Genomic DNA, 22,123 nt, shown 5'->3' on the forward strand with positions numbered 1-22,123 from the left:
AAAAATGTCATTTTTGGTCTTTCAAGGGCAACAATTCTAACAATAAGTCGTCTGACAACTTTGATCCCTTGGAGACTTTTGTAGGCCTTATAATAAGGATCATTTCAGCAATTGAAAGAATTTGGCTAAATTAACGGTTTTGGAGATATAATAAATGAAACACTACTGTCTGACCCCTGTTCTATTTTTAGTAACAGCAGTCATGTTTTTTGACGGATCAAAAATCCCAAATTTGTTCTATGTAGGATACCCCAAGGAACATTCATACCAAGTTTAGTTCCAATTGGTCAAGTATGTTTAAAATTTCAAAAACGATCTGGTAAGTTATTATAAATTATCATGAACAAAAGTCAATATATGCCAACACAAAGACATAGTGATACCATTATACTTTGCTTCCGCAATTTTTTTTTTTTTTTTTTGGCAGTTGCATAATAGTTTAATAAGCTGACATAGTAATTGCAGTATAGTCCTCTTTATATAAGTGATGTATAATAGTCATAAGAATACAAAATTATGATTGATTGATTGTTGGGGTTTAAAGTCCGAGCAGCAATATTTGAGCTATATTCAAACGATTAACATGAAATGGTCATGAAAAGAATACAAAATTAGAATCCTTTATTCAAATAACTCAATAATACAGTAATACATGAAGCTGATATGTACACTTGAGCATCTCATAATTACCTGGGCACTTAGTCGAGGTCTCTCTATGCTTATTTTATTTGAAAGTCAGTAGAAAAATATCTCCTTGTACATATGATAATCTGAAAACTGTCATAGTGAGATATTTTATGATCTCAAGACATCACAGAACTTTTCTACGATCTGCACAGCTTTACAACATTGTACCGGTTGATGAAATGTACAGATCATTATACCATACGGAAGATTACAAACTGACAGCCCATCCCTATCACTCTCTGATGTGGCATATATACTGAAAAACAAAAACATTGATCTACAAACTGACACCCCATTCCTGCCGTTCTCTGATGTAATATATATATACTGAAAAACAAAAAACAAACAAGTACAAACTGACACCCAATCTCTCCCACTATCTGATGTAACATATATACTGAAAAACAAAAAAACAAGTACAAACTGACACCCAATCCCTCCCACTATCTGATGTAATATATATACTGAAAAACAAAAAAAACAAGTACAAACTGACACCCAATCCCTCCCACTATCTGATGTAACATATATACTGAAAAACAAAAAAAAAACAAGTTTAAACTGACACCCAATCCCTCCCACTATCTGATATAACATATATACTGAAAAACAAAAAACAACTACAAACTGACACCCAATCCCTCCCACTATCTGAAGTAACATATATACTGAAAAACAAAATCAACTACAAACTGACACCCCATACCTGCAACTCTCAGAAGTGGCCAATACAATTGTATACTGAAAAACAACTAGAGGCTCAAGAGAGCCTAAATCACTCATCTGATTTGATAAGCAACATTCTATTTTTGTGAAATATGTTTTTTTCTTGAATAAAAATTCCTATTGCTCATAACTAAGGAACAGTTATATCAATATCCATTAAAGTCTGCCCAGTAGTTTCTGTAGATTTTTTTTTTAATGTAATAACATTAAAAATAGCAAAAAGATGTTGAAAGGGGCAATAACTCCAACATTGCACAACAGATTAACACATGTCAGAATTTGGCAAAACCTATCAGTTTTTGAGATAAATGAGAAAAACGTCTGTCTGACCCGTATGATCTATTTTAAATTACTGGGCCATATTTTTCAAAAATCCCCACATCAGTTCTGTGAAGAACAACCTAGGGAACAATTAACCCAAGTTTGGTTCTACTTGATCTGGTAGTGTCAGAGAAGATTTTTGAAAGAAATAACATAAAAAAACAGCAAAAAAAAACGTTGGAATGGGGCAGTAACTCCAACATGGCTCAACAGATTTTCTTTTCACGAAAGAAGCTGTTGTGTTAACAGACGATACGTTCGTTTAAACTATGCTGGAAGAGTCTGTTTAAAAACATGATATGAACATTCGTTACAATGCACAATAGAATCGTTCATTTATTTTTGTACATTTATTATTTTCTTTATTCAACTGTTATTTTTATATTTTTTCTTTTCTATATTTTCTTTCTCAGTATTTGTAAATATTATTATTATCATTGTTTGTCTATCGTGCGTTGAAAAGCACGCTATGAGCTAGCCTCAGAAGAGAAAAAAATAAGAAAGTAATAACAACAAGAGGCTCCCAGGAGCCTGAATCGCCCACCTGGTTGAATTTTGCCTTTCAAAGGCAATAAATTTAACAAGAAGTTGTCCAACAATTTTGACTCAAGACGTCTCTGGTAGGGCTTATCTTAAGGATCATTTCAACAACTGAGAGTTTCTTTTAATCTATCATAAATTTCAAGATATTGACTGAAAACTGTTTAAAAAGTCCCTTTTCCCTTTTCAAGGACAATAACTCTTACAAAGAGTCATCTGACAACTTTTATCCCTGAAGACTTTTGAGGGCCTTATAATAAGGATCAGTGCAGCTATTGAAAGAATTTGCCTAAATCTAACGGTTTTGGAGATATATGCGAAAAAATACTGTCCGACCCCTATGTTCAATTTTTAGTAATGGCGGCCATATTTTTTGACAAATCAAAAATCACCACGTCAGTTCTATGCACGATACCCCAAGGAACATTCATACCAAGTTTGGTTTCAATTGGTTAAGTAGTATCAGAGGAGAAGATTTTTTTAAAGAAATAACATTAAAAATAGCAAAAAATCGTTGAAAAAGGGCAATAACTCCAACATGGCTTAACGGATTAAAACCATGCTAAACACTTTTATTTGTGTTCGAATTTAGCTAAACCTAATGGTCTTGGAGATATATGCAAAAATCTGCTGTCTGACCCCTACGTTCTATTTTTAATAATGACGGCCATGTTTTTCGACGAATCACAAATCCCCATATCAGTTCTATGCAGGATACCCCAAGGAACATTTATACCAAATTTGGTTTTAATTAGTCAAGTAGTTTCAGAGGAGAAGAGTTTTGTATAATTGTTAACGACGACGACGGCAAGTGATGGCAATAGTTCACATGGCCTTTGGCTAGGTGAGCTAAAAATAGAAAGAAAAAAAAACATAGAAAAATGACAGTAACTCCAACATGGCTTAACAGATTTACACAGGAATTTTACTGACAGATCTCATCAAGTTAAACACTTTTATACTCCTGACAGAATTTTGCTAAGCCTAATGATTTTGGGAAAAAAATACGAGAAAAATGTCTGTCTCACCCCTATACTCTTTTTTAGTAACCAAGGTCATGTTTTTCGACAGATCAATATAATCCTCACAACAATTCTATGTACAAAGCCTTAAAGAACATTTATATCAAAATTGGTTCTTACTGGTCTGGTAGTGTAAAATCAGAAGAATTTTGACAGAAATAACATTAAAAATAAAAAAGTAAACAGCTGCATCACGAGCGCATGTGAAAAAAAACATAAATGTTTTGGGAATAACACTGGGTTGTACAGGATGTCCTGTTAAGTATATCCTGATTCATTCATTATTCTTGCACAACAGGAATTTTATATAAGAGACCAACAAAAACATCTTTTATATGATATCAAATTGAAGCAATAATTCTGAATAGAGGGCAAAGGTTCTTGCAACAAAAATTTTGCAAGCCAAAACATAAACTGAAAATTTCAACGTTCCATAAAACAGAAAGTTGATAAAAGAGAGAAACGAAAATTGTTACATGTTTCAGTGTTCATGGTATAATGTTTTTTTTCATATTTTGTTCTTTCTAAGGGCTATTCGATCAATAAATGTATGGGAGGGTTGGAAAACAATTTTTCAAGCACTAATGCACCTCCTGAATTTTGAATATGCTGCCAAGAGCGTATCATAAGCTTGTCGTCTTGTGAAAAAAACCATAATAAATGTTTATGGAAATACACTGGGTTGTAAAGGATTCCATGACAAGTATATCCTGACTCATTCCTTATTTTTGCTCAATAAGAAGTCTATATAAGAGACCAACAAAAATTGCTCACATCTTTTATTTGATATCAAATTGAAGCAATAACTCTGGTTAAGGGAGCAAAGATTTTTGCAACAAAAATTTTGCATGTCAATACATAAATTGAATATTTCAATCCTCCATAAAACAGAAACTTGATAAAAGAGAGAAACGAAAAGTATTGCAACATGTTTCAGCATTCATGGTATAATGTTTCTCTAAAACAAATTCCCAATATTTGTTCTTTCTAAGGGCTATCAATCAATAAAAGTATGGGAGGGTTGGAAGGCAGTTTTTTGTGACTCAGCCACCCATACATATTTTTAAGGATTAATGCACCTCCTGAATTCCCCGTATCAGCACGAAATGTGAAAATAAGCCTACAGAAATAACTCAATAAAAAATTCAAGAACTCAAAAATAAAATAATCATCACCAAAAACTATACAGATCTTCAGATAACTAACAAGTGTGTAAAATTTTATGTAATAATCATATTGGAGATACGATGTGACATGTGAAAAAAAAACATCCCCTTATTTTAGTTCAGTAACTCAAAAAGTTTTAATCTTATTTTCACCAAATAGTATACAGACTGTTTGACAATCATAAGAAATAACTATATTAAGCTTCAAGAAATCTAGATAACTGGTTCTCAAGTTATGGTGAGACATGTGGAAAAAATATGTCTCATTTTTACAACAAGAGGCTCTCAAAGAGCATGAATCGCTCACCTGACAAACCATACCCCATTAACTAAGTAAGTAAAGGTATCATGCTTTGTTACCATGTTTGACAAAAAATTGCTGAAAGAGAGTATATATTGATGAATGCTGTAAGTGCAATTGTTTTCAGAGAGTTGTACACATTAAAACAAAAATTGTCTGTATATAGCTGAAATATTGCTGCTCAGACGTTAAACCCCAACAAACAAACAAATAAAACAAAAAAAAATCTGTTTCAGGGGCCCTAAATCCTACAACAGCCAACAAATCATTTTGAAAATTTCTGCAAAGGTCTGTCTTCTGATGGTTAACATTATTACTCACATCAGAATTTTGTTAAATTCAACGGTTTTTGAGTTATATGCAAAAAACTGTACTTCGACCCCTTTGATCTATTTTTAGTAACAGCAGCCATGTTTTTTCATCAATCAAATATCCAAATGATCATTTTGTGCAAGGAAATTAAAAATGCTATTCATAAATCTTCATTTTGTGCAGGATACCCTAAAAAAACAGTAATACCAACTTTCATTATATTGTGTACAATAGATTCTGAGGAAAAGATTTTTGAAAGTAATAACATCAAAAAGAGCAAAAAACATCAAAAAAGGGCAATAACTCCAACATGGGTCAACAGATTTTCACCAAAATTTGACCACAGATAGATCTCATCATGGTGAACACTTTTAACTATTTCAGAATTTGGATAAACCTAACTAATTTGGAGATACATGTACATGTATATGCAAATTACTGCTGTCTGACCACTATCTTCTATTTTTAGTAATGGTGGCCATATTTTTTCACAAATCGAAATTCCAAACTGTCATTTTGTTTACAAAACCCTAAAAAACAGTAATAATAACTTTCATTGAATTCTGTATAGTAGTTTCTCAGAAGAAGATTTTTGAAAGTAATTACAGCAAAAAAACAGCAAAAAAACATCCAAAAAGGACAGTAATTCCAACATGGGTCAACAGATTTTCACAAAAATTCGAACAAAGATACATCTTATCATGGTGAACACTTTTACACTTGTTAGAATTTGGTTAAACATAAAGGTTTTGTAGATATATGCAAAACATTGACGTCTGACCCCTATGATCTTTTTAAGTAATGGCGGCCATGTTTTTTATCAGATCAAATATCCAAATGGTCATTTTGTGCAGGATACTCAAAGGAACAATCATTTTAAGTTTCATCCAAACCCATTTTGTAGTTTCAGAGCAGAAGATATTTGAAGTATTGTTAACGACGACAGCAATGACACAGACCATGGCAAGGACAGATGCCAGGTGAGCTAAAATAATCAATAACTCGGATATAAAATATCAAATCATCACCAATAAAGAGCTGCGCTTTAAGCGCATGATACACCCATTGTCTTTTTAACTTGTCCTTATGCTTTCAATGAATTTATATGATTAACTAGAAATACTATGAGCCCTGTCCAATACCCTTCCCCTCCAAAAAAAAGTAAATAAAAAATGCACAAAAAATTTGGCACTATCAGGGCTACCTCAAGTTTAACAAAGTTTGTTGTCTTGATTTTTCTCCCATACATTTCTATCTTGTTTAAAACACACTTCTGACAAGGTTACCAAGTACCTTTTACATTTATTAGTTGATCATTATAACAAATGGTCTGTTTTAAACAATTTGACAACCAATAAAATTTCCTTGGCAGTTTCCACCTTTTTTTTAAGAGTAAAACTTCATAACACGGAAATGTAAAATTTGGCATTTATACAAATCAGATGGGAGCTTACTTCAATAGATTTGAACAATTAATCAAAGTTTCATAAAAGTTGGTGAAAGTGTTTTTGAGTAATTGTGCGAAAACTTGAAAATCTCCCCATTTTAAGTATAAAAATTCATAACACGGAAACAAAAAATCTGAAATTTATAATAATCCAAAGGGAGCTTACGTCAATAGTTATGAACAATTCACCACAGTTTCATATAAGTTGAGGAAAGTGTTTTTGAGTTTTTGTGTGAAAACTCGAAAATCCACCTTTCTTATGGATAAAATTGATTACATGGAAACGATAAATCTGAAATTTTTAAAAATTGAAAGGGAGCTTCTGTCAACAGATATAGACAATTCATCAAAGCTTCATAAAAGTAGGTGAAAGTGTTTGTGAATTATTGTCTGAAAACTTGAAAATCACCCTTTTTTAAGGAAAAAAATTCATAACACAGAAATGAAAAATCTGAAATTTATAAATATCGAAAGGGAGCTTACGTAAATTGATATGAACAATTCATTGAAGATTGATATGAACAATTCATTGAAGTTTCATTAAAGTTGGTGAAAGCATTTTTGAGTTATTGTCAGAAGTAAGGACGATGGACGGACGGATGGACGGACAACAGTATACCATAATACATCCCGTCTTAGACTGACATATAGAAAGTATACAGATGTTTAGATTAATATAACTAACAAGTGTGTAATGTTGTTTTTCATAAATTGCTTTTGAGATACGGCATGACATGTAAATCCCCCACTATTTACAAAGTCCTGTTACTTGAAAAGTTTTAATCTGATTTCCACCAAAAAGTATACAAACCAATTAACCATAAAAAGAAACAACTATATCAAGTTTCAAGAAATTTGATTAAGTTGTTCTCAAGTTACAATACATGTTAATGATGGACGGACTGACCCTGGACATTTGTATACCAGAATATGTCAAAACCTCAAAATTTTGACAGACTTATAAAAATTTGAAACATTCCTTAATAACTAATTTGATTATTTATTTCTCATCTGGGCAAGATAAGTTATTTCCTCTTTCGAATACCCTGGACTTGACTTTTTATGAGCAACTCGGCAGGTGTTTCTAGAAAGCAGAGGACACTTACCCTACCGGAGCACCTGGTCCATGTTTCCAGTTTTTAGTGAAGTCTGACTTGCTCATTTGCTTTTGTTACTTTGTATGTATTGTTTTAGTTACTTTATGTTCTTTGTTGTGTATGTCTGTTTTCCATGTCAGGTTTTGTCCCTGGATTACATTCTTTTGATTACCGCTAGAACCTTAGTTCCCTTGATTACTCTTTCAATAAACTAACTTGGTATGTGACGTCATTAATGTCGATCAGTCTGCAATCTCCAATTCAAACAATGCCAAACAAAATTAGGCTTTGATGAAGGGACAAATCTTAATTTTGACTTTAATCAATTAGAAACTAAATTATAAGGATTTTTTCTAATTTTTCACCAAGTTACGCTTGCATAACCAACTTTGAGGCAGTTTACTCCTGTTCATAAACTGACCTGAAGTTGGTTAGTTTGCATAAAACCGGTCAAAAACTAAAACATTCCTTAAATAATTAAAAAAAAAACATCATGGAAAGTTAAAATTTTGGCTTACTTTTCATCCAATGGAAAACTAGGTTACCGCGAGTCACAATTTACAAGGGAGTCCCTCAATCACATTACCTCTATATAACTTTATGTTCTTCCTATGTCAACATCTAGGACATACAAATCAATACATTTGTATATTCATTATTTCAATACATTATAAACTGAAACCTTCCAGAATGTTTTCATTTTTTGCATAACTTCATAATCCATTTCTTTACTTTCTCAAAAATGTGTAGAAATTTGATTTTTCATGCACATGTACTCTTTTGGTCATTCTAGAAGTATAAAAAATACACAGGCAAGGGAATTCAGAATTTCATTCCAAAATATTTGTTAACTCTTCTTTTGACATCTTGTCATGGTCCTCCCAATTATGGTTTTATTGGGGAATACATTTTATTGAAATAAATAAGTTTTTGTTATGGGAGTATGTATTCAAAACCCAGAAATACATAAACTAAAGGCACTGCTCGTCTGACTTGATAAGCTACATTTTAATATTTATGAAAGTGGTCATATTTTTTCTTATATAAAAATTCCTAACACTGGTACCTAAGAAACAATCATATCAACTTTCATTGAATTTTGTCAAGTAGTTTCTGAAAATCAGATTTTTTAAAAATAATACATGTAATATCAAAAATAGCAAAAATTCCAACAAGAGGCTCCCAGGAGCCTTAATTGCTCACCTCGTTGAGTTTTGCCTTTCAAAGGCAATAAATTTAACCAGAAGTTGTCCAACAATTTTGACTCAAGAAGACTTTAGTAAGTCTTATCATAAGGATCATTTCAATAATTTGAAGTTTCTTTCTATCTATCATAGTTTTCAAGAAATTGCCTGAAACTGAAAAAACAAAAACAAAAGAAAACATCATTTTTCATCTTACAAGGGCAATAACTCTTACAAAGAGTCTTACAACTTTGATCCCTGAAGACTTTTGCAGGCCCTATAATAAGGGTCATTATAAGCTATTGAAGGAGTTTGGGTAAACATAAAGGTTTTGGATATATATGTGAAAAACTACTGTCTGACCCCTACATGTATGTTCCATCTTAGTAATGGCAGCCATGTTTTTTGAAGTATCAAATTTCTCCACATTAGTTCTATGCAGGATACCTCAAGGAACATTCATACCAAGTTTGGTTCCAATTGGTCGAGTAGTGTCAGAGGAGAAGATTTTTGAAAGAAATAACATTAAAAATAGGAAACAAATGTCAAAAAAGGGCAATATTTCCAACATGGCTTAATGGATTAAAATGAAAATTAAACCACTGATAGATTTCATCATAATGAACACTTTTACCCCAAGAAACATTCATACCAAGTTTGGTTTCAATTGGTCCAGTAGTGTCAGAGGAGAAGAGTTTTGAAAAATTGTTAACAACGACGGATGACGTCACAAATTATATAAAAACCATATATTCATATATCTTGGGTGAAAAGAAGAAATACATCAAGAAGTACCAGTATGTTTTGTTTACAAGCTTTTTAGAAAGTTTCATTACAAGTTTCCTAAAGAGCCTGAATCACCCACTGGCTTGATAAGTCACATTCTATTTTTTGTAAAAATGGCCTTTGTTTCCCTTCGATGAAACTTTTAAAAAAAGAATGCAATCATATCAACTTTCACTGAATTCTATCCAGAAGTTTCACAGAAGAAAGTTTGCAAGAGTAATAAAAAAGGAAAAAAATCCAACGAAGGGCATTTAATTCCAATATGGGTAAACAGATTTTCACAAAAAAATACCACTGGTAGATTTTATCATGCTGAACACATTCATCAAGTCAGAACTTGGCTAAACTTAATATTTTTTTTTAGATATATGTAAAAGCTGCTGTCTGAACACTATGTTCTATTTTACATAGAACAAGAAGACAACATGGGTAAACAGATTTTCATGAAAATTTGGCTATAGACGCTGAATGATGGTAATAGCTTTTATGGCTTATGGCCATGTAATAATGAAAATATTGACAATTTTATGTGTGTATGTGTGTGTCTTCGATCTTGACTTAAGAAAAACCTGGAGTTCCACTGTCATTACGATAGTTTGTTATTACACTGGAGAAAAATTTCACCAATCATTTTATCACATACCTGCAATGTGACTGCTTATAGATCTTGTAGTGAACTGTTGGTCTAGTTCCAACAGTCAATAAAAATGTATTGAAATTGGTTGCAGGATTCAATCCCCGAAAACAGTCAATGAACTGCTGTTTTTCCTCCTAAAATTGAATGAGACTCATGTCAAGCTTTGAAGGAATAATCAAGGAACCAAGGTTATAGTGGTAATCAAAGAATGTAATCAAGGGACAAAGACCAGACATACACAACAAAGAACATAAAGTAACTAAAATCATGTATACATACAAAGTAACAAAAGCATAAATGAGCAACTGAAGAGGATCCAAAAAGTTACACAAATACTGTGAAAGTACTTTTGTTTGTAGGGTACCAATTTTCATGGTTTTTGAGGGAAATTTGGTTCCCAACAAAAAAGGAGAATCCTATTGATGTATATACTAATAACCTAAAAACCAATTTAAGAATCCATAAATTGTGTTTCTTCCCTAATCCATGAAAATTGGTATCCATGAATTAAAGTACTTTTACAGTAAATAAACAAGCTGCTCTAAGAAGCCTTAATCATCTCCTGTAAGCAACAAAGGACAAAGCATCTTTTACTATAAAAAATTTTGAATGAGCATATGTACTTCAGATAAGAAGAGGATGTGTAGAAATCCTCTAATACGTTAATTTTGCCAAGTTTGGTTACAATTGATTCAGTTTTAGCAAATATTAAGGCCAAAATGTGTTTCCTAATGATGTTGTTATAGAAACGGTTTGCTGAACCACACAAAAATTATATTGTTTATAGATAGTATTCAGATGGTTAAACTTATAAAGTTTCAAATATTTATTCCCTGTAGTTTCAGAGTTGTTGATCTTTAAAAATTGGCCAATCAAAAGCTTAGATAGCCTAAGGCAGTCATTTTGTTCAAGCTAAACCAAAAGTGTATCTTTAGTAGAAGATCTTCCATTGATCATTCCTACCAAGTTTGACTGAAATCTACCAAGTAGTTTCTGAATAGTTCATCTTCAAAGACATTGTTTATGACAGACAATGGATGTCAGGTGCGAAGTGATAGCATAAGCTTTCAGTTTACTTTCATATTGCTGGAGTATGTAGGGGCAACTATTTCACTGTACCTGTGTATAATGTTGTTTTTGGCCCATCTGCAGCTACCCTGTGGTGTGAGGACCCATGGGTGGCCTTGACCTGACATTTTCATTCCGGTGAACATATTGTCTCTTTGACACATTTCCATTCTTGTTATATTATATATATACATGTATATATATGGATCTTTGAACTTTGGTTCATTTGAGTAAATACACCTGTAAATGAATGAAATAAAGAAAAAATAGTGGAAACTACCTACAAATGTACATGTAGTTGAAGCAACAGCCAATAACTGGACCTTTGTAGAAAAAAAGGAAGGAAGGAAAAATAAGAACCATAATAAATTTGGCCCCTCTATCCAAGGTGTACTGTTAAGGACCCTCTACTGACTTCATTGACTACTAGTATATGTAATTATAGTGGAGGTCCTTTTTAAAAAAAATGAGGAATAAATTAAAAAAAGGCTTTACTCTGGCATCGTTTTTTTGTCTTGTTTGAATTTCATAGAAATGATAAAAACATGTTGCATCTGAATATATTTGGTTGGTGACCTTGTAAAGATTTTTAAATACACAATGTATGATACCTGTAAAAGGTGAGACAACTCTCCATATGTATATGCTTCTTGTCCATGCTTAGTGATTAGGAGAATTCCGCTAACAACTTTGTGCTGAAGTAAATGCACTGAAATAAGGAAAATGACAAAAATTTCACATCGCATATCTCAATTACCAGTAATATGCAACAAGATTCTCGAAGCAAATTCAAAAGGTGATGCCCCCTAAAAGCAAACCAAGTGAAAGTCATAACTTTGTCAAAAACTATGGTTTGGTGTAAAATGTGTAAGCTGTACCCATACCTGCACCAACTTTTTCCTGTACCCACTATTTTGCTAATTTCTCCATTATTACCTGATATTCCAGCTGAAAGTTGGTACACATTTACAAAATGGCATCATGATTAGGCTAGAGTTAATGATTTTTAAAATGTTTTTATTTTAAAAACTAGACTTTATTCAATTTTCTGCTTTCAAAAGGTCTGAAATGTGTAACCAGAAATTCCCATCCCAAAATCAGAGTTTGATATTTATTTGTTACCTGCATAATTTTAATGCATATTAGACATTAGAACATCATAATATTATCAAACTTTTCATTGATGATAAATTAAATTTGCATAAACCTCTCTATTTGAGACTTTCTTTTTCTTCCTATATAAGAATGTATCCATTCTTTGCTGGTATGACGACTGATGCTAGGTACGTAATGGAATTCAAAATCAATCACTTCCTTTTCATCAGACCTTTCAAAACTTTACCAAATATTTTTGTGAAGTTTTTAACTTCTTATTGATTTCAGAAAACTGTAAAATTTGGACAGGAAAGTGAGAAATAGTCAATTATTAGTTTTATATGGCACCTTCCAGTTACACACTTTAGACCTTTTGAAATCTGAAAACCAATCAAACAAAAAATATTAGAAAAATATACATCATTTTCTTGACTAGAAATGAATTGAAACAGACTTTTTTATGTCTCATGCAATTTTCAGTCCATTACATACCGTGAGAATAAATATTTCAGCAAAACAGTATTTGGGTAAAAATAGGTACAGGTTACACATTTCGGACCTTACCAAAAACTATCTAATATAACTGAAATTCAAAGAAGTAGCATCAATAAGTTGTTCAAAATGGCCCAAAATATCAAAATTACTTAAGACAAAAGTGTGTCACTTTAGATTATTACAAAATGGTAGTATTTGATTATCCTGAACTGCTTTTGAAAATAATTTTAATGTTCTAGTAAATTTGGGTCCTTGATAATGATTATTTTCTGCTACTTTTTTTTTTACCTTGTACCGGTAATTCCTACACAATGTCATCACAAAACCACAAAAATCATTCCCAGCTTTCCTCTTGTGATATGGCACTTTGTGTGCAATTTAATAAGAGATCCATCCACTTTCACACACAGGCATTGTCGGGACATCAATAAATTATTTGTTTTTTTTGTCCCATTTTGGCTCCTTATTCCAAAACACTTTGAAAATAAAACTAAAAAAATCCTTCAAATCTTTTTATGGTTCAGAACCTTGCTCCTTTACTTTTGTTACTTTGTATGTATTAATATGGTCATTTATGTTCTTTGTTGTGTATGTCTGTTTTCCATGTCTGGTCTTTGTCCCTCGATTACATTCTTTTGATTTCTGCCCGAAGATTGGTTCCCTTGATTACTCTTGCAAAATTTCATCAAGATGCATCAACTCATATTCAAGTGACCAGACTATGATGATGCAGACACATGTAACATATAATCTTTCTCTTGTATTGAACTATTACCTATACCTAGTACTTCTCCATCTAAGAATCAGACAGGGATGGATTCAATTACTTTCAATGTAATTGACTAAATTACAATTACTTTGTCAAATGTATGATTAAATTAAATTAATGATTACAGCATTTCAGAAAGTAATTGATTAAATTGATGATAACATTGGCAAGTAATCATGATTACATCTGATTAAAATGAATTTGTAAATAACTACAATGATTGACTGATAAACAATTATTTTACTCTTTTTTTGTTGTTGACATAATGCATTATTCATTGATACCAGCAGAGGCTTCAATATTTCTATTGTAATTATAATGTAATCATAAAGTAAGCAGAACTGGAGGGTGTTTTGAAAAGTAATTGGTTAAATTACATGTAATCAAATTTTTGGCTGATTAATGATTACTTGAAGAAATGTAATCAATTACAGCTGATTAACAATTACAATTACCCCATCTCTGGAATCAGGTAAAAAGTGTATAAGGTGTGGCACATGAAGGAAAAGAAATATAAATATTTTATTGCACTCTACAATTATTTATACCTGATAATCTCCAGAAATTAAAAGTAAAGTGTTTGTAAAATTTGCCTTCCTAAGATATTGATAGGTCAAACTTAGTTAAAATGTACTGTGGAAAAGTGGTGGGAAATTATTACTGGCATGTTTTCCTTATACAAGCAGTCAAAAAAAAAGCACATCACAGATGATTCAGGATAAATTCAAAAAGCTTTTCAGTTGTTTTCTAGATGTACTGAATATATTTGAGGTAAAACAGACCAACTTTAGAAATATGATATTGCCACACATTGCCTGATTCGTACACAGAAAGGTACTTAAATAGCTTAATTTTTTAACTAGTCATATCTATGTGACGAAAGACAGAAGTGTCGACATGACAATATTTTTAACCATATGCCAAGCCATTATTGTACTTCATCTCTTCTTCCACCTCAAGTCTTTCGAATTCACGTTTTACGACGAATACTTATGGACCTTTCACCAAGTTTTCCCAGCACATCATCACAAATACGATCTGAAGTCACTAAGTGGACATTAATTGTCTGAGTCTCTTGCGTGTTTTCACACTGCTCGGCCCAGAAGCGCTTTTCTTACGCGGATTTCTAAGTGAGAATTCAGGAGTGTGCAACCCAAGATACCAAGATGGTGGATCCACCAAGTTGGTGTAGAATTGCGAGATAAAAGTGTGATTTCTCTTAACTCCATGCATATATCAGGCTGGTTTTGAACATGAAAATTTATATGTGTTTACAAATTTTGACTATCTATTTTTATAGCTGTACAATGAAGTGTATTACCGAAATCAACAGTTGAAATTTTGGTTATAATGGGGAGTAACGGAGAGTTCCAACGACAAATTTTGTCGGAAAAGAAATTTCGGAATAACATTGAATATCTGCGTATAATTTCACTTCCGTGATAATATCTATGGCTTCTTAATTGTATAGAAATGTGTTACTACTAAATTTGGTGGTTTTAAAACCATAAGAAATGGTAAAATGTTATAAATATAAGTGTCAAATCATGTAGTACTGATGGTAATTTTGCATATCAAAATATTGCATAACGCCATTTGATGTGTTCATATTGAATTTAAAGGTATTGTGAATAAATGCAGTCGGTTGAACAAAATAAATTCACAATGAATTATGGTGGAAAGTCAATAATTCATTTGGATCATATACAGGATGCAGTTAGTTGGTTTTGTTTATCTGGTGGTTGAATTATTTTCTTACATTGGAAGGTTTTTCTGAATTACTATTGATTAAACTTAATTTGTGTGTTTCAGGTCATACGTGGAGGAAGATAAATTTTGAAGATAAGTTAGGAGTAAATTCGCCATTCTGTGGACATATTTGTGATAAAGTTTTAGATCTGAATAAGTATAGAAGTTAAATATATTAATGAATTAATTTTAGCCCGGTCAATGACTATATTAGACATGACAGACCCTGTGAGATGAATCTTTATGTAATCATGAGACTTATTTTAAAGCAAACCTAAAAAAAAAAAAAAACACAGTATTTTTAAAAACTACAAGAGTTTATTTTAAAATCTTCAGGTCTTGAAGTACTTTTAGGAAAACCATTGACATCAATCGAAGTCGATACATACAATTTCATGAGATCATAACACGTTCATGTTATGCAATGCCTTGGTAAGTGTAACTTACTCATGAGTTCCGGGGCAAACGCTAATGCAGAAAACACCTAATTAAACTTATATTTAATAGGTATACGCATGCGTATAATAAAACATGTAATGAGCAAAATTTTCATTCAACAAATGACCTTCTTCAGTGCCTTCAATAAACTGGGTGTGTATAAAGGCCTGAAAAATTCAATTCCCAACGATGTTAGAACTGTCAAATTTGCGATGCAAATTTTTGGTCGTTCCCTCCGCGGGACTCGAGCTCGTATCGCTGTGACATCTATGGCAATACCGCCTGCACTAAGTCCAGCGCCCTATACCACTCGACCAGCTAGGCTATACAATTTGATCCGATGGAGCTGTGTAGCGAATGGAGTCGTCACATTCTGAGACGTTTGTATATAGATTTTTTTTCATGTTGACCTTGTGATCACACTGCATCTTTAGTTTGTATTTAATTGTTTAAGGTATTGGCATTATGTCTCTTAATAAGGAAATAAAGACACGAACGAATAACAAAGGAAAAGAGCCAGTTATACTAAATAAACCGAAACAAACACAAAATGTGCTCACACAAAAAATGTCTTGCTGGGTTAAACAAGTTGCAAAATAAGTGTAAAAGTTACATGATCAAATTAATTTAATTTAAAAAAAAACTGAATCTGAATTAATTTGATGTTTATATGCACAACATAAATGAATGAAATGTGTTACACATGATGCAGGGGCGTTTCAGAACACCTGCATCCTAATACATTCCATTCATTTAGTTTACGCATATAAACATCCAATTTTTAATTCAATACCAGACTGTAACAACTGAAAGAACAACACCACTTTGCAAAGTAATGGAAATAAAGACACAAATGAATAACAAAGGAAAAGAGCCTGTTTATACTACATAAACCGAAACAAAAACAAAATATGCTCATTAAAAAAAAGAAAAATCTAGTAGTCTTGAAGATGTACACCTAAAACTGTTATCATATCCTTCACAACTTCTCAATAAAGATGTCATTGATTTTTACCCATATTGGTCCCCTTAAAGCCGAAATACCGCAATCATGGACTCCGTGGAATTCAGAGGTTGGATACAGCTTTATTCAGAGACTATATAATACTTACTGGCTCGGACGTCCCCAGTATAAAAAGGTCCGAACCTGACAGCAGATTGGACACTCCGTTGTCTTATAAGTATGTGGTGTCCCCAGATGGGAATCTTAGCACACTCACTTACAAACAAAACCCTCCATACAAGAAGTCACGATGACTTAAGTTGCAAATCAACAAACTTAATATATGGATTAGAATGCAAATTACGTGGTTTAATATATGTCGAAGAAACGCAAGAACGATTAAATAAAAGAATGTGCGGTCATCGTTCGGGAATTAACACCACCAAATTCCTGACAGTTTATCAACACTTTAATCAACAAGATCATTCAATTCTCTCCATGAAAGTTCGTATTTTAGAAAAAAGTGACCATCCTACTAACAGTCCCGTTCTAAGTAAAAACTATCGTAGGGAAAGAGAGTAGTACTGGATACGCAGACTAGGTACTGCAATATCTTGCGGATGCAATGACAACATCAAAAGTATAGGAAACCTTTCAAGCCAATATAACAATAGCATAAATGTGATGAATTTATTTGACAAAAACCCAAGACGGAAAAGAAGTCATGGCCATCTTCACTATACGTCACCTAAGTTACATGATGTCTCCATAGATGGTCTCCTTCCTTTCACACAAAAACCTCTTGGACTTCATCACATTAGAACCAAACTTTATTCTATACCTCTCACTCTACTACACTCCCTTTACAAAACAAGTCTTGACACTCCTGTTTCTGACCCCACCTCGTCACTATACAGACTTGTTGCCATCATTTTGGATATTGGTTTCCACAGACTCTTTAAACCAGTTTGTGTGAAAAGTCAAGATGAAGAAAAACGATAATTTTTCCACTACCGTTTGTCAACAAATGTATAGATGCAATTAACTTGGCTAACATCCTCCATCACAAAAACGTTACCAGCAAAATTCCCCCATATTTCAAAGACAAATCCATACCAATTATTTCATATTCCTATACTTCACCCATCGCATCCAAAATTTTCAATTACAAAAGGCTATTGCAGAACCTCGAGATTGAGGACTTCAAGGCTAAACCACCTGACTGTTCTTGCAAAACCTCTCCATTCAAATATGGTCCTTCTGGTCACGTCGTTACGGGAGATTTAACCATTATCGAAAACGAATTTCTGCGTAATATCCTTTCTAAAGGTCCCAAGTACCATGAACCACTCTATAAATTGGAATTATAACTTTAGAGTTTTTACGGATGCCGTCGAGGACTATGCAAGAAAATGGATAAAACGAGAACAAGAAGACATCGATTCTCTGTCAGAGTGGTTAAAGGCCGTGAGGTCTTTAATTTTGAAACGAATGAAAGTTTTAAGTAGGTCAATGAGTGCCAAGGCTACATCAGTTTTCAAAGACCCCGATGTAGCAAAAACATTGTCTACTATACATGACAAATATGTTGTCGTACCAGCAGACAAAGCCCAAAACAACATTGTTTTTGTCTGCAAAACGTTTTTTATCCAATGTTTATTATCAGAGGTAGACGTAGAAAATAATAGCAGTGATAAGACATATACTGCTACCACTCTCCAAAGAAGAGATTGTGGAAAACCATAAATCTGTGTTATCCTCTTTTGGTCTCTCTACCAAGGAAGATGATTGTGATTTACCGTCTATGTATTGGATTCCTAAACTTCAGAAGAATCCATACAAACAACGTTTCATAGCTGGATCTGCAGAATGTACCACCAAACCTCTTTCAAAACTTTTAACTTCTATACTCACAACTGTCAAAGAGGGTCTGCAGTCCTACCACAACACTTGTTACTCCCGTAGTGGTATTAATTCAATGTGGATCCTGAAAAAATCGAAAGATCTTTTGGAGACAATCAGTTCAAGACTATTATCTTAATATAATAGCATTAAAACCTATGATTTTTCAACACTGTATACTTCTATTCCCCATACTCAATTAAAATCCCGACTTAAAAACATTATACATCGTTGTTTTTCCAAAAAAGATGGTACACCTAGATACAAATATATAGTTCTTGGTAGAGATTCCTCATACTTTGTAAGAAATAATTCCAAATATACAGAGGAAGATGTTTACAAAATGCTGGTAATTTTAATCGACAACATATTTGTCCAGTGTGGTGGACGTGTTTTTCAACAAACAGTCGGCATTCCAATGGGAACAAATTGTGTTCCTTTACTTGCTGACCTATTCCTTCACTCTTATGAGGCTGACTTTATAGCTGATCTGATCAGAAAGAAAATATCGTTTGGCTAGATCCTTCAATCTCAGTTTCCGCTATATAGATGACGTATTATCTTTAAACAATCCTAATTTCGGGGATTTGATACATCGCATCTACCCAAAAGAACTTGAGATAAAGGATACAACAGACACTGTGAAGTCAGCCTCATATCTTGACCTACACTTAGAAATCGATGGTAAAGGAAAACTATTGACCAAACTTTACGACAAACGTGATGACTTTTCATTCAGAATTGTCAACTTTCCTTTCATCTATGGCAACATCCCTTCAGCTCCTGCGTATGGAGTGTTCATATCACAACTCATACGTTATGCCAGAGCTTGCCGAAACTATGCAGACTTTTTGTATCGCGCTAGAACTCTAACAAATAGGCTTCTGGAACAGGGTTATGTTGCTACAGAAGTTTTATGGTCGTCATCATGAACTCGTGGATCGTTATGGTGTATCCATCAGCACCATGAAAACTGATTTGTTTAACGGGTTATAGTTTTCCTTTCCTCGTTTGTCTACCCCGGACTTGACTTTTTATGAGCAACTCGGCGGGTGTTTCTAGAAAAGCAGAGGACGCTTACCCTACCGGTTCACCTGGTCCATGCTCCCAGTTTTTAGTGGAGTCCGAGTTGCTCATTTACTTTTGTTACTTTGTATGTATGATTTTAGTTACTTTATGTTCTTTGTTGTATATGCCCGTTTTCCATGTCTGGTTTTGTCCCTGGGTTACATTCTTTTGATTACCGCTATAACCTTAGTTCCCTTGATTACTCTTACTATTAGGAATATAAAGTCCATGTCTTATTGGGTTAAACATGCAACTGAGTTCCAAAATTAGTGTAAAAGTTACATGATCAAATTATTTCTTTTTTTTTAAACTTGATGCTGTATTAATTGGATGTTTATATGAACAAAAAAATGAATGAAATGTATTGTGATGCAGGGGTGTTTCAGAACCCCTGCATCCAAATACATTCCATTCATTTAGTGTTTTTAATTCAATGACAGACTGTAACTGAAAGAACAGAACCACTTAGCGAAGTATATACAAAAAATCAAATATCTGAACGACTAGTTCGAATTTCCTCTGACCCTGCAACCCTCCTCTTTTTTATTTGGATATTGATATGTCGGGTTGGGGTCAGAACGATGTGCCATACATTTTAGGTTACAGACCACCAATTCAACCAATGAGCATTTGGAACGTACGCAAAAATAGTCCTACGCAGAAATTACCCCTGTTCCTCATAGTGCTGTGAAAAAAGTTCTCATCTTATTTTAAAAATTTAAACAGTTTCTGAAAGGAAAAACATTTCTGTACATTTTATAGGTGCATTTTGCTTCTTGTGATGTGAAGCCTAATCTCCATAATGATTTTTAAATATACCCCTATCTTGTGAAAACACTGGGATTTCCCATGCTATTTATAGACCCTTCACTTCCGGTGACCAGTACTGCACTGCAAGTCTGCTAACCCCACATGCCATTCTGAGGATTGTGAGCTGACATATGTAGAATCATGCTGATATATAGTCATCTGCAGGTTAAAGTTAAGGTAAAGTCCAGAGAAGCCATTGAATATTGTGAAATTAGCATAGAAGCCTATGGGAAGTGGAATTAGTGGTTTTTAGCCTTAAGCTGAAGCCATGGCAAAATGAAAAGTTTCTTCAAATAGCTTTAAACTACTTGAAGATCTTGTTAACTTTGCCATGAGAGGAATACACTACAAAAATCCTTCAAAATATGCATTTTTTTAAGTTATAGGTCCAAATTATGGAAAATTGGTCTTTTTGGCTGATTTTTATGTCCTATCTTGTAAAAAGTGTAGAAAATTTAGTAAAAATATCAAATATTAAACTTTGAGGGCTATATTTACCTAAATATGGTAGTAATAAGCACTTGAAATCAAGTTTTGTGTAGATTTGAGCAAAAATTAGGTTAGAAATGAGGAAAAACTCACTTTCATTACTGCGGTTAAGGCCATATAAGCATTCCCCTATGGCAACATGGAAAATCCATTATTGAGCACTTTTTTTGCTTTAGGTGCCCTTTACTGGTCATGTTTTAATGTGAAAACACTGTATTTACAAATTTAAAGCCAAATATATCACCTTTTGTGAAAATTTAAAGATTTAGGATTTTTGACATGTGATCAAGAAAAAGGGGGAGGCATGTCAGAAATAAATTTTTAAAAATAGACCAATTTCTCAGAAAATGATTACTTTTAAAACTATTTCTTCATTAATATTGTTAAAAAACAAGTTGTGATTGATATTTTTTATCTGAAAAGTCAGAAAAAGTTCTTTGCAAATATTTAATGCATTTCAGTATGGTAGAATATTTTCACTTTTTTGCTCGCACAACTTGGTTACCCTATATTTAAAAATCAAATATTTAAAAAAGTGCTTGTCACATTTCACTGAAACTTTGCAAATGCATTCAGTATGTGTGTAGGAAGATACCTGTATAGTTATTTATTTTTTCTAAGACAAAAAGTGACTCTTTAGGTTACAGACCACCAATTCAACCAATGAGCATTTGGAACGTACGCAAAAATAGTCCTACGCAGAAATTACCCCTGTTCCTCATAGTGCTGTGAAAAAAGTTCTCATCTTATTTTAAAAATTTAAACAGTTTCTGAAAGGAAAAACATTTCTGTACATTTTATAGGTGCATTTTGCTTCTTGTGATGTGAAGCCTAATCTCCATAATGATTTTTAAATATACCCCTATCTTGTGAAAACACTGGGATTTCCCATGCTATTTATAGACCCTTCACTTCCGGTGACCAGTACTGCACTGCAAGTCTGCTAACCCCACATGCCATTCTGAGGATTGTGAGCTGACATATGTAGAATCATGCTGATATATAGTCATCTGCAGGTTAAAGTTAAGGTAAAGTCCAGAGAAGCCATTGAATATTGTGAAATTAGCATAG

The 22,123-nt window shown here is 32.9% G+C and overlaps 2 protein-coding genes across 4 annotated transcripts in view; one reads left to right on the forward strand and one right to left on the reverse strand.

Annotated features, from left to right (window-relative positions):
- Window positions 1-606: 606 nt before the first annotated feature.
- LOC148623624 (uncharacterized) lies at window positions 607-14,768 on the reverse strand. Of its 3 annotated transcripts, none has more exons than XM_088565575.1 (4): window positions 14,652-14,768; window positions 11,906-12,003; window positions 10,233-10,360; window positions 607-943 (listed from the first exon to the last, which is right to left on the reverse strand). In XM_088565575.1, exons 1-4 carry the CDS (start codon window positions 14,677-14,679, stop codon window positions 796-798), a joined length of 402 nt encoding a protein of 133 aa, XP_088421701.1. In that variant the 5' UTR covers window positions 14,680-14,768; the 3' UTR covers window positions 607-795. The 3 variants fall into 3 exon arrangements, with proteins under 3 accessions (XP_088421701.1, XP_088421702.1, XP_088421703.1); XM_088565576.1 differs by having other exon boundaries at window positions 14,568-14,707; XM_088565577.1 differs by lacking the exon at window positions 14,652-14,768 and adding an exon at window positions 14,591-14,613.
- LOC148623625 (zinc finger CCCH domain-containing protein 14-like) overlaps window positions 14,760-22,123 on the forward strand; it is a 60,827-nt gene continuing 53,463 nt past the window's right edge. The window contains exon 1 of the mRNA XM_088565570.1: window positions 14,760-14,860. The gene's annotated coding sequence lies outside the window, so the exon portion shown is untranslated. The remainder of the gene's footprint in view (window positions 14,861-22,123) is intronic.

Source organism: Perna viridis, chromosome 2 (assembly GCF_037379345.1).
Source record: "Perna viridis isolate PV_CMFRI_1.1 ecotype Kerala chromosome 2, ASM3737934v1, whole genome shotgun sequence".
Lineage (NCBI taxonomy): Eukaryota > Metazoa > Mollusca > Bivalvia > Mytilida > Mytilidae > Perna > Perna viridis.

Coding starts and splice junctions, on each gene's coding strand:
- LOC148623624 (XM_088565575.1), bottom strand. CDS start 14,679: ATGATGTGCTGGGAAAACTTGGTGAAAG. Junction 12,004..14,651: donor CTGGGAAAACTTGGTGAAAG/GTCCATAAGTAT, acceptor TCCTTATTTCAG/TGCATTTACTTCAGCACAAA. Junction 944..10,232: donor TATAAGCAGTCACATTGCAG/GTATGTGATAAA, acceptor TTTGTTTTTCAG/TATATATGCCACATCAGAGA.